Source organism: Psammomys obesus, unplaced genomic scaffold, assembly GCF_907164565.1.
Source record: "Psammomys obesus unplaced genomic scaffold, mPsaObe1.curated_primary_1811, whole genome shotgun sequence".
Lineage (NCBI taxonomy): Eukaryota > Metazoa > Chordata > Mammalia > Rodentia > Muridae > Psammomys > Psammomys obesus.
This window is the reverse complement of record NW_026596040.1, coordinates 22,213,201-22,226,706: the sequence shown is the minus strand read 5'-3', so window position 1 is coordinate 22,226,706 and position 13,506 is coordinate 22,213,201. Positions and strand designations below refer to the sequence as shown.

The window sequence follows — 13,506 nt, the reverse complement described above, 5'->3', positions numbered from 1 at the left end:
TCTCCGTGTGCCAACAATTGGGGTGGGGCCAGCACAGGGACCATTTGACTTTTTCCCTAACGGTCTTGGAAAACCAGGAAGGTGTTAACAAGGGTTGAGGTGAAATTTCCTATTTATCTTCACACTTTCATTTACAACTTTAAAAGCACCCTCTGGTTATTGAGCTCAAGGGTGGAGAATGAGCCTTCAGAGGGGCAAGAACCTTCAGAAACAAACTGGACTCGGGCGTGCTCTCAGGGTCTTCCGCCGCCCGCCAGGCCGGTGCGAGTCCGCTCAGTACAACGCGGGAACTACAGATGATTCACCGACTTTGACGCGTGGCAAGGAGTCCAGGACAGCCAATCGTGAGAAGGCGAGATGCCGAGGGGCGGGGCGTCCGCCGGCAGGCCTAGGTGATTGGCCCGCCGCCGCGCCGCCAAGTCACGTCACTGCCACGCCGCGGCGCTCACAGGGCTTCTTCCGTACCTTTCAGCCGGTGACCGGGGCCTCGGGGCTGGGCCATGGGCGGGGACCGTGGCCGGGGGTTTAAAGGGAGGCTCGCCCACGGCCGGGCTGCCTGTACCCGGGCAGCAGCGTCCTCGAGCCCAGTCTTGCGGGTGGACGCGCCGCGGGAGCCGGTGTAGGACAGCCGGGAGCCTTAAGGTGAGGAAGGAGGCGGGAGGGGAGCGCCGCGGTCAGCGGGGCCGTCTGCAGTGGCCCAGTGCTAGCCGAGCCGCCTCGGACCTGATGTGCCCAAGCTGGACGAAGGAACCATCTCCACCTTCCATTTGTAGTTAGGTGCAAAAGTCAGTAACAGAAATGCTTTTACACTCGGCGGGAGTTGGGGTTCTTTCAGTGGCTAGGTGGACGGACACACTGAGAAGACACCTAAAACGACAGAACAAGTCCCTGGCAGAGCTAGTAAGTGAACCACACCTCTGCCCAGTGCGATGTCAGCTGCATCCTTTTCTCTCACAAATTGGGGTTCATCAGGGATTTAGAAGCATTTGGAGTCCAAATTCCCTTTCTGGCACTATACTAGTGCTGTTTTTTCCTCTTTTCCCTAGGGCTCTTTTTAGCTGTACGGGTGCTGGGGATTGAACTTAAGTCCTCCCCCAAGTATTCTTTTGAACTATACTCGTAACTCTAACCCCACGATTCATTATGGGACATCTAGAACCAATATGATATAGTGTGTTGGATATAGAAGAAAGTCTTATTTTTTGAAAATTAGACCAGTAAAAAAAGAAAAAAGAGGCTCATTTAGGAATGTTAAGGATTGCAAGAGACAGAGGCCACTAGCTATTCTCTACTGCATAACTACTTCTCTCTTGTGCACTGCACTATTCTGAGCTCCTCACTTGTGTGAGAAACTTGGTAATCTCTCCATTTTACAGGTCAGAAATGATGTCCAGTAGTTTTCACCGAGGACCATAAAGCTGTTGAACAGTAGCTAGGATCTGAATGATTTGTCAGCCATGGTCACAGGCGCATTAGTTCTGCATTGCTCTCACAAACAGGCTTCTGTTTCCTATGATTTGCAGGGGCAGGCCCAAGAATCTGCATTTCTATCAGCAATCTATTCCGAAAAATCATTCTACAGTACTGTGACATGCTGCCTCCTAGAGGAAAAGCTAGAGGTGAACATATTCAGGGCTTTAGAGATCTGCAAATTGTATTCTAGCTATTGTATTCTAACAGATATTGTAGCTGGGCACAGTGGTGCACTCCTGTAATTCCAGCAGAGGTAGAGGCAGGCAGATCTCTGAGTTTGAGGCTAGCCTGGTCTACAAAGCAAACCTAGGACAGCCAAGGCTACACATACAAACCATGTCTCAAGGAACAACAACAAAAAACAAAAAAGGTAGACGTTATAAACTTTGAGTGAGCAAAAACCCCAAGCAGATGCTTACCAAACTATAGTAGTTTGGATATAGGCTTGGTTGTAGCATAGAGTGGAAAGAGGTGTATGCACTTGGCGAGTTAGATTGAGAATAAAGGAAACAATTTCCCTTTTCTTCCTACAAAGCTCTTACACTATTATTCATCCACTCTACAAATACTTGTGAAGCACTTAATAGGTGTAGCACAAGCAACTTGAGGTTCAGCTTAAACAAAATAGGCAAAGGGGCCGTAAAGATGGCTCAGTGATTAAGAGAATAGCCTGCTCTAGCAGAGGACTTGAGTTACGATGAGTGCCTAACAACTACCTGCAACTGATGAGGATCTTGTACCCTCTTCTGGACTACAGGGCCATGTGTACTCGTTCACCTATGCGTGTGTGTGTGTGTGCGCACACAAACACAAATACACATGATTAAAATGAATCTTTTAAAAGTGAATATATAATATGGGTTGGCAAAAGGGCCAAGGGAAGATACCAAGCCAAAGAAAGGGGATGGCTCCTAGAGGCAGATATAGAGATAGCAAGGGTGCTACTTTACATACTGTGTTTAGTAAGGAACTGATTGGTAAGGTGACATTTGAGGAAAACAAAAAGAACAAATTGTGAATATAATTGGGGAAGGACATTCCAGCTAGAAGAAAACAAACAAGAAATTATGAAGGAAGCATGAGCGTGGATGGTTGAACTCATCTGGGAGGTTAATTAATGTTAACCAGATTCAGATTATAACACAGAAATAAATTTTATATTGTTGCTCCTAATAGAAAATGAAAGAATATTTTAGTGGTGCATATGTATAGTAAATGGAGGGCTGGGGAAATGGCTCAGTGGGTAAGAGTGCTAACTGTGCAAGTAGGTGGGCATATGTTCAGATCCCCAGCACCTATGTAATAGTTGGCCATGATCACTGCTAGTGTCATGGGAGGTATCGAGGAGGATCTCAGGAGCTCACTGGCCAGCCAGCCTTGCTAACACTGTTAGCTTTAGGTTCAATGAGAGACCCTGTTTCAAAAAATAAAGTGGAGGGCCATCAAAGTGGTTTAGTGGGTAAAGGCAATTTCTGTATAAGTTGAGTTACTGAGTTCAATCCCCAAAACTCATGTAAAGGTGGAAGGAGGTGAAAAGAGAACTGATTCCGCAGAGTTGTCCCCAGCCCAAACACTCATGCGCCTGCACACAGGACCATACATGTATACATAGAGTAATAAATTTTTAAATTAAAAGGCATGTACACTATAGCATGCACATATATACACACGACTATAAATTTGAATCTTAATTAAAAATTTAATTAAGGAAATTTATCATTTCTTCCCCTTGATTTCTTTCCTTCAAACCCATTACCCCCTCACTTCCTCTCAAATTTCTGCCCTCTTTTTCTTTAATTATTATTGTTACATATGCCTATAGATGCATAAATATACAGGTACAGTGTGCCTACACAATATGCTGAGTCTGTTTAGTGTTACTTATATGTATATGATTTAAGGGCTGACGGTTTGGTATTGGAAACCCATTTGGAGGCTTATCCCTGGGGAAGACTAATTCCTTGGTTGCCTGTAGTTCTTTGTCTAGGAATAGGACTCAGTGAGAGTTCCTCCTTTCTTGTTCTATGAACAAGGTGTCATCTTTGTTCGGGTCTTGTTTAGGCAGCTGTTGAGGTTTCATGAGTGAAGCTTCCTATCCGATCTCACAGCAGACTTCCCAGTCTTCTGGCTCTTACAGCCTTCCCCTTCTTCCAGAGTGTTCATGAGCATTAGGTGCAGGAGTTGTGTTGTAGATGTTTCCATTGGGCACTAGACACTCCACAATCAGTTGTTCTCTGCATTTTTCACCTGTTATGGTTTTCTGTAATTGCATTTATCCTCTGCAAAGAGAAGCTTCATTATAAGGGGTGAAAGCTACACTTATTTGTGGGCATAAGGATAAGTAAGTATTTAGAATGCAGTTAGGAATTATGCTGGATTAAACTGGTGATAGTAGGTCCTCCTCTGAGATTCATGACTTCACTAGCCCTACATAGTTGGCTAGGTTTACAGGTTAGGCATAAATTCCTCCTTAAGTCCAATTAGATGGCTGATGGATACCACCAAGATATGTGTGCAATTATTTCACCCTTAGGGATAGCTTGCTATAGTGATCATTGTGGTTCACAGGAATCATAGCTGGGTAAGACTGTTGGTTGTTTTTCTCATATGGAAGCTTGCATGGTTCTATGGAAGCTAGTCCTCAGGGAGGATGGTTTCAGGTCAGAAAAAGCTCAGATCCTCTGGGTCCTCTTTCTGAAGTGCACAGTGTTGGCAGCAATACTGGGAGGCAGCAAAGGGCAGCAGCGGTAGCCTGTCTTGTTTTGGGTGACGCTTGGACTCCCTGACTATCTTACTTACGGTTTTATTGCTGTGAAGAGACACCATGACCATGGCAACTCTTACAAAAGAAACCATTTACTGTAGGCCTGTCAAACAGTTTCAGAGGTTTGGTCCATTATCATCATGTTGGGAAACATGATCGCATGCAGACAGATGTGGTGCTGGAGAAGGAACTGAGAACTTTACATTGTGACCTGTAGGCAGCAGAAGGAGACTGTGCCACACTGGGTGTAACTTGAGCATAGGAGACTTTAAAACCCACTCCCACAGTGACATACTTCCTCCAACAAGGCCACACTTCCTAATAGTGCCACTCCCTATGGGCCAAGCATTCAAACACATGGGTTTATAGGGACCATATCTCTTCAAACCATCACACTGACCAACAACTTGAAACCTATATCCTGCTATTTCCCTCTCTAGGGCTCCACCTCCTCCCCCTAGAATCCCTTTTGAATTTGCCAGTTTCTACAGTTACTCCAGGTTTTATATATTTACACCTGAAGATTTGGTGCTAGAAACCACAGATGAGAGAGACTGTGGTTTGTCTTTTGGGCCTGGGTTACCATGTATTAGAAAAACATACTATTTCCTAATTCCATCCATTTACCTGAAAATTTCATGATTTCATTTTCTTTACAGCTGAATACTCTTCCATTTTGTATATGTACCACATTTTTATTGTCCATTCTTATGTTGAAGGAAATTGAGGTTGTTTCCAGTCCCTGTCTATTGTGAATATAGCAGCAATGAACATAACTGGGAAATAAGTCCTCCCTGAGTATTAGCTTTCATAATATCAGAAGGTGCCAAGGGAGGGAACCAGCCAGTAGTCCTGCCCAGACTAGATCCAGCTCAGGTTAAGTAAACAGCTGTGTAGTAGGGTGTTGAGTCCTTCAAGCATTTGCCAAGGATTAACGTAGCTGAGTCATAGGGCAGATTAATTTGTAGGTTTTAAGAACTCACCATGCTGATTCTCAGAGTGGCTGGACCAGTTTGCAACCCTGTTCAAGTAAATTTTATTCCCGATTTAACTGTCATCTTGGAGGCTTACTGCTTCTGTCTGCGAACCTAGGCCTAGTCTTAGAAGCTTCTAGTCCCCATACAATCTTTGTGTCCTAGTGGACACAAAATTCAGGACCTAATTATCAGTGCGAACAGTGTTGTAATGCTTGAGCTGCGTGTCAATGTGTGCAATGCATGAGCTCAGACTTAATGATTTTTACACTTTGGGGGGAAAAGTAAAAAACTGTTGTATATGAGAGGAAAATAACTGACCCTGGTAAAGGGTAAGTTGTAAAAAGCTGTTTTATGAGACTAGGCATACATACTCATGTGATCTCCATCACCGTAAATTGCTTTAGCTCCTCTTCTTTACTCTTCAATGGTTTTCTTTGCAGATGCCTATGGACTGTTGGATTAGTATTAAAGTTCCACTACTGAGCTATATACTCAAAGGATCGTAGCTCTGTAGTCTTTTTTTTTTTTTTTTAAACAAATGACAGCTGTAAGAACTTGATTATTGGGTATAAAAGAGATAGCTTAGCAGTCAGGAACACTGGTTACTCTTCCTGAGGGCCTAAATTCAATTCCCATCACCCACATGATGGTTTACAAGCCTCTGTAACTCCATTTCCAGAGGATCCAATGCCCTCTTCTGGGCTCCACAGGCACTGACTGCAAAAAAATGCAGTCAGGCAAATGTGGCATATCATACATGCAGGCAAAGCACACATAAACATGAAATAAAATAAAAATCAAGCTGGGCATGGTGGCACACACCATTAATCCCAGAACTCAGGAGACAAAGGCAGTGGATCTCGAGTTTGAAGTCAGCCTGTTCTACATGATAAATAACAGATCAGCCAAGTCTACATAATCATTTTTTTAAATGTTATCTCCAAATTGGTATATTTAAAGTTGAACACCCTCCTAATAGATATTTTAAGAAATCTCCCTGGGGGTACAAGCATGCAAGCTCTCTCACTGTGCACATGTAGACACATGCTGATCTGCTGGTAATAAATTCAGTGTCTCCATCTTTTAAAGGATTTTTTTCAGTGTGGATTTTTGGGTTAAAAGTTACTGCTTTAAAGAAATCATCTTCTAGCTTCCATTGAATCCCAGACATGTACTGTAATTCCTGTGTTTCTGTCCTTCCGGGTATTCTGACAATTCTTGGACCTCTACTTCAGTGTTTCATGAGTGTTGAACAATTCTTGGCCATTATACTTTGAGATATTTCTTCTGCCCATTGTCTTATTCTTATGTCTTATTCTTTGGGAGTTTAAATTCTATGTTTAAATACTTTGATATGCCACATACCAAACTCTTGGATATGCCAAACTCTTAAATAGATAACATTTTCTTTTTTGTTAAGATGTTTTAAGTTTGGGCAATTTCTGTGAGCTGTATTTTGAATCCGTTGATTCTTTTTTTAACAATCAAATTTACTGGTGAGCTGGTCAAAGGAATGCGTCATTTTTATTGTTTTCCTCATTTTTAGTACTTTTATTTGGCTCTTTTTTTCTAATTTGTTTTTACTCTTCTTCTTGTCTATAGCAGCCATAGAGGTGAAATTTAGATCTGGTTATTATTAGTTGTAGTGCTTAAATGTTTCTTTTTCTTACCTTAGGTTTAGAAAAGCCTCTTGACCAAAGGCTGTCCCAGACAGAAAGTCACCCAGCAGGCTCAGGAGAGCAGGAAGTAAGAAGACAGATGCTGTGTTGAAAACCAGCCCAGTACTCCGTTTGACTTGCTCAGGGTCAGTGTCTTCTGGTTCTGCCTTTCCCCCTTCTGTATTTCTGAAGACCATCAAAATAGTTACTACTTTTCTCTTGTTCAACCCAAGTAAACAAACATGGATAATTTTTTTGTATCTTATGTTCTTGAACAGGATATGGGCTCTTAGATTATAATACTTTAGTGACACCTAGGTCTATAGAACCTTAGAGGGTCCATACTCCCTGAGTTCTTCCTCTATTATGTCTGTATTTGGCAGATTCATAATGTGTTTGCTCTTTAAAAAGTTCTATAAACCTGCTATCTCAATGTTATAGTTGGTGGTGATCACATTGGTAGACAGAATGGCATGCCCTTTCCTGCAGGAGCTGCAGAGGGTCCTGCTTGGTTTAATAGGTACAGAATGCTACAGGACACAGAGGGAGAACTAATCCATTTGGACTAAGGGATTCGTTGGTGCTGTGTAGTAATGGTACCATTTCAGATGGATTTTATGGAATGATTGAGGTCTTGACAGAGAGATGGCTACAGAGCCTGGCTCTTTTACTTTTATTGTTAAGACCCTTTGTTGTCTTTTTTGTTACTTTTATCTTTTTGTTTTGTTTTGTTTTGTTCTAGTTCCTAGGGATAGGTAGGTTCTTTAGCCCTAGATATGTAGTTTAGGGGCCAGAGATGTAGGGTTACTTGTATATCTTCCAAGTGTAAGTTCTGGACAACTACTAAGCCTGTAAAGACCACTGGTAGCATATGGAAAGGAGAAAGGCTGCCCTCATGCTTTGGGGTGGGGGGTTGAGGCAGGGTTTCTCTGCATAGCTCTGGCTGTCCTAGAACTAGCTCTGCTGACCAGACTTGCCTCAAACTTACAGAGATTTGCCTACCTCTGCCTCCCAAGTGCTGGGATTAAAGGTATGTGCCACCACTACCTGGTCCTCATACTTTTTTTTTAAGAAAAATTTTCAGGGCATCTAGAAGGATACACAGAAGAATCCTTAATGGTTAACTTTCTTGAGAAGTTCTGTACCAACCAATGCTGTTTATAGTCTACTTCTGGCCTTTCTCCCTGACCTCTCTCAGGCCAGGACAAATGAGGCTAAATTAAAGGGTAAGCTATGCAGGTTATCTATCCACAGTCTGGGCATAGTAGCCCATGCTTTTAATTCAAATATGAAGAAGGTAGAGACAGGTGGACCTCTGTGAGTTTGAGGCTAGCTTGGTCTTCATAACAAGTTCTAGATCAGCTAACACTATATATAGTGAGCCCTATCTCAAAAGAAAAAGCCTACCCCCAAATGGAATTCTTTAACCTCACAAATGATAAGTAGGATTGCTAATATATGTGAGCACTGAGAACTATTTTGTAATCTAATGTTTATATTTTCTCTGGGGTAGGAAGGAAACCATTTATCTCCAGAAATGTCTTCAGAAAATAACGAGCAACATGACCTCTCACTGAGGGACTTACCTGAAGAATCCTACAGTCTTCCATCTGAGGTCCCCCTGGAGGCTCAGAGGCAGTCAAGCACTGATTTTAAGCAGCTTGAGACCAATGATGGATGCAGACCTTTTCGTAGGATCCACATGGAACCTCATGAGAAACCAGATATTAACATCAAACAGTTTGTCATCAGAAAGCTGCAGAAGAGTTGCCAGTGTAGCTCAACCAAAGTCAGAAATATGATTTTTGATTTCCTTCCTGTTTTGCGGTGGCTCCCAAAATATGATCTGAAGAAAAATATTTTAGGTGATGTGATGTCTGGCCTAATTGTGGGCATACTATTGGTGCCCCAGTCTATTGCTTACTCCCTGTTGGCTGGTCAAGAACCTGTCTATGGTCTGTATACATCATTTTTTGCCAGCATCATTTATTTCCTATTTGGTACCTCCCGCCACATCTCTGTGGGCATTTTTGGAGTACTGTGCCTTATGATTGGTGAGGTAGTTGACCGAGAACTACATAAAGCCTGCCCTGACATTGTTGTTGCATCGTCTTCATTAGCAGTGGCTTCAAATGGATGTGTGGTAGTAAACCATACATTAGATGGACTTTGTGACAGAAGTTGTTATGCAATTAAAATTGGCAGCACTGTGACATTCTTGGCTGGAGTTTATCAGGTAAGAAATGGTGAACAGTTAGGCTAGGTGTGTTAGTCCAGCACAGAGGCAGGGGCAGGGACAGGAGGACTTCTGAGTTTGAGACCAGCCTGGTTTCATAGCAAGTTCCAGGACTATGTAGTGAAATCCTGAGACACAAGAGGAAGGAGAAAGAGGGACAGCAACCTAACTAACAATTGGTTATTTCTGACAAAAGCAGTCATTACGCACACAATCTCTGGTGTGCAGGTTGTTAGGGGTTGTAACAAAGGCACTAATTACTGTGTGCTGAATAGATGAATGGTAGAACCCAAAGCCAAACTGTACAGGTCACAGGTAAAGTAGGCCTGGCTTTCCTGCATCTTCCCAGTTTGCCTCTTAAGCAGCGACAGTCAGATTTTTATTATTTAAAAAAAAAAAAAAAAGTTAGACCAAGAAGGGTCTAATTTTACATAAGGAACAGTTTTTAACTTTCTATGTTGGAAACAGTAAGTTTGCTTAAGATTATGTGTAGCTGATTATTGGCAAAATCACCATGAATAGTCAGACAGAGGGAAATAGGATGGGAAAGGGAGTAGGGAAGGGAGAAGAGGAATGCCAGAACTATTGGAATTATTGCTAGCTCGTTTTCCGTAAGAATAGCTACTTTAGTGAGAGACTTCTAGTAAATTTAATCACTCTCTTGGATTGATAAAGAGGGAGAGAAAAACTTAAGGACCATCATTGTACCAGCCAAGAGAAACAATTACAAATTAAAACCTTTTTTTTTTCCGCAGAGGAAATATCTATTTCAATACAGTTTTGTTTTGGAAGAAAATAATTTAATTTGCTATGAACACATTTTCAAATATAAAATGTCTGAACTTGGATGTGGCAATTTGACATTCATTAACGGCATGATAGTTTTCTTTGCAAGTCAATGCAAGAAATGCAGACATTTTAATAAAATGAAGCTAAAAATTAGCATGTAAAGAAAAAATTCCTTTGGATTTTGATATATTTACAGTGGTTTGGGGCTTTGTTCTTGGCTGTAAGCATCTTACAGTCACCATTGTCTCTTTTAAGTAAAACAATTGTTTCCCTCTCGCTGGAAACTTTTAGGTCCTTGTTAAGAACAGTGCATTGAACACTAATTTATTTTAGCTATGTAAACTCTGGTAGTTTATGACCCTTTTTCTTCAAAGTTCCAAAGACTTACTTTCGAAAGACAGAAAATAAAAGAGGGAGAGAAGAGAACTAAGCTACAAACATTTCTGCAGAATCCATCCAGCCTTCAGCTAAGGGGAAGTGGAGATGCTGCCGAAGCAGGCAGGCTCTGCGTGGCATACCACGTGGATTTGTGTCTCTTACCTGGGCCTTCTTTATAGTTTAGCCCCCACCCCCGTGGGCCTCGGCTCAGCAGCCTGCACACTCCTGCCATCCCATGCACACTCCCACTTTCTCCTAAAACCTTAAGCCTCATAGAACCTACTAATCTGCTGATATGATTATGCCCCTGCCTTTTAGCATCTAAAAATCAATACCAATGTTAAACCTAACCTGTTCTCTATTACTGGCATTAAGAGCCAGGAAAGGGGGGGAAGAATAGCTGGCTTTATTTGGTACTTGGGAGAGAGAGAAGGGGTTGATGGGTTGTGTTCCCTAGAGTCCATGCTAGCTTTCTTCTTAGTGTATCTCACCAAGGAGAGGAAGAGGTAACAGAATTCTGAGGATGGGGGCAGAGAAGGATCTAGCATTATTGATAACTCACAGGTATTACAGAGTGGGATTCAGTTTTGATGTGAACCTAGTTTTTCTACTAGTTAAATTTTCTTTCCGTTATTATTGTGGTGCATGCCTATAATCCTAGCATTTAGGAGATGGAGGCAGGAGGTTCAGAAGTTTTAGGTCATCTTTGGCAAAGTTCAAGAATACCCTGGGACCATGAGACCTTGCCTCCAAAAATAAAAGCCTTCAATTTTATGGTAATATACCCTCCCCCCGGCCCCCGAGATAAGATTTCTCTCTGTAGCCCTGGCTGTCCTGGAACTCGCTCTGTAGATCAGGCTGCCCTTGAACTCACAGTGATCCACCTGTCTCTGCCTCCTGAGTTCTGCAATTAAGGGTGTGTTCCACTACTCCCTGGCTCTAATTTAAATTTATATATATTTGTTTGGAACCTTGAAAGCAATTCTTTTTGGAAGTGATCTGAACAGTGTTCTAGTTTTAAATTATTGTAATAAGGTAGAAATCCCAAGTCCTCTTTATAGTTGGGCTAATGAGTATGACTTTAGGCAAGCTTCCCTGTCTAGTGACATGAAAACTGTAATGTGTGGTTGCATTTCTTTTAGCTCTGACACTCAGTGGAACTCTTGATTTGTAGCTGAGCAAGGAAGGCTGGGGTAGTATGAAGCTGAGGAGCTTGTTCCCGTTTCTGCTTAACACTTGTATATGCTCCCTTCCAGGTAGCAATGGGCTTCTTTCAAGTGGGTTTTGTCTCTGTCTACCTCTCAGACGCCTTGCTGAGTGGGTTTGTCACTGGTGCCTCCTTCACCATTCTCACATCTCAGGCCAAGTACCTCCTTGGGCTGAGCCTTCCTCGGAGTAATGGTGTAGGCTCAGTCATCACTACCTGGATCCACATCTTCAGACACATCCATAAGACCAATGTCTGTGATCTCATCACCAGCCTTTTGTGTCTCTTGGTCCTTCTGCCAACCAAAGAACTCAATGAACACTTCAAGTCCCAGCTCAAGGCACCAATTCCAATCGAACTTATTGTCGTTGTGGCAGCCACATTAGCGTCTCATTTTGGAAAACTAAATGAGAATTACAATTCTAGTATTTCTGGAAAAATTCCCACTGGGTTTATGCCACCCAAAGCACCTGACTGGAGCCTAGTTCCTAATGTGGCTGTAGATGCAATAGCTATTTCTATCATTGGTTTTGCTATCACTGTATCACTTTCTGAGATGTTTGCCAAGAAACATGGCTACACAGTCAAAGCAAATCAAGAAATGTATGCCATTGGCTTTTGCAATATCATACCTTCCTTCTTCCACTGCATAACTACTAGTGCAGCTCTTGCAAAGACACTGGTTAAAGAGTCAACAGGCTGCCAGACCCAGCTGTCGGCTATAGTGACAGCCCTTGTTCTTCTTTTGGTTCTTCTGGTAATAGCTCCTTTATTCTATTCCCTTCAGAAATGTGTCCTTGCTGTGATCACTATTGTAAGCCTCCGGGGTGCCCTTCTTAAGTTTAGGGACCTCCCGAAGATGTGGAGGCTTAGCAGAATGGACACAGTGATCTGGGTCGTCACTATGCTGTCCTCTGCTCTGCTAAGCACTGAAATTGGCCTGCTTGTTGGGGTTTGTTTCTCTATGTTTTGTGTGATCCTCCGTACTCAGAAGCCAAAGTTTTCACTGCTTGGTGTGGAAGAAGAGTCTGAAACCTTTGAATCAATTTCCGCCTACAAGAACCTTCAGACTCAGCCAGGCATCAAGGTTTTCCGCTTTATAGCCCCTCTCTACTACATAAACAAAGAATGCTTTAAGTCAGCTTTGTACAAAAAAACTCTAAACCCATTCTTGGTAAAGGCAGCTTGGAAGAAGGCAGCAAAGAGGAGACTCAAAGAGGAAACAGTGACTTTCAGTGGGATCCCTGATGATGTTTCAGTGCAGCTTTCCCATGATCCCTTGGAGCTGCACACTATTGTGATTGACTGCAGTGCAATAGAGTTTTTAGATACAGCAGGGATCAACACACTGAAAGAAGTTCGCCGGGATTATGAAGCTGTTGGTATCCAAGTTTTATTGGCTCAATGTAATCCTTCTGTGAAGGATTCCTTGACCAGAGGAGAATACTGCAAAAAGGAAGAAGAAAATCTTCTCTTCTACAGTTTGTCTGAAGCAGTGGCTTTTGCAGTGGACTCTCAGAAGCAGAAAGGAGTGTGTGTTCTCAATGGTCTGAGTCTTTCTGGTGACTGAGAAAGGTAATAAAAGGAAGAAGAGTAATGTGCCAGTTTCAGTGTGCAACATTTTCTACTGTGAAAAGAGAAAGTGGTGCACACTTGAAATAGTTTTCCTTTGAAGCTAATAACTTTTTTAGATTCTCACCTGCAGTAAAATAATTGGGTGGAATCAAAAAGAAAATGTTGTGGCTTCAGGCTTTCATGCAGGTAAGCATTTTGGGGGTATAATCAACAACTGTAGAGCAGACCCCAAACTTAACCACCTCACCTTAGAGACTGTACATCTGAACTATCCTCCAGCAGGCAGAGGTAAAGTTGGAGTTTGCTTTACACACAATGGAGCCTTTGCTTGGCTCTGGTAGTAGAGAAGAATGAAGCATGAGGGCCTAGCAAGACATTTCTGTCCCTATTGGTGTTTTTCTTTTTCTTTCTTTCTTTCTTTCTTTCTTTCTTTCTTTCTTTCTTTCTTT

General features: G+C 42.4%; 1 protein-coding gene across 2 annotated transcripts in view; it reads left to right on the top strand.

Moving 5' to 3' along the window:
- The first annotated feature begins 473 nt into the window (after nt 1–473).
- Nucleotides 474–13,506, top strand: part of Slc26a2 (solute carrier family 26 member 2) — a 30,134-nt gene continuing 17,101 nt past the window's right edge. The window contains exons 1-4 of one of the 2 annotated variants that reach the window (XR_008721844.1): nt 474–642; nt 6,890–7,018; nt 8,386–9,108; nt 11,532–13,057. Coding sequence is in view for 1 of the 2 variants with exons in the window: in XM_055622558.1 (XP_055478533.1) it covers nt 8,410–9,108; nt 11,532–13,052 (2,220 nt within the window). In the remaining variant the exon portion in view is untranslated. Of the gene's footprint in view, nt 643–6,889; nt 7,019–8,385; nt 9,109–11,531 lie in introns of both variants that reach the window. The other variant, XM_055622558.1, reaches the window with a different exon arrangement.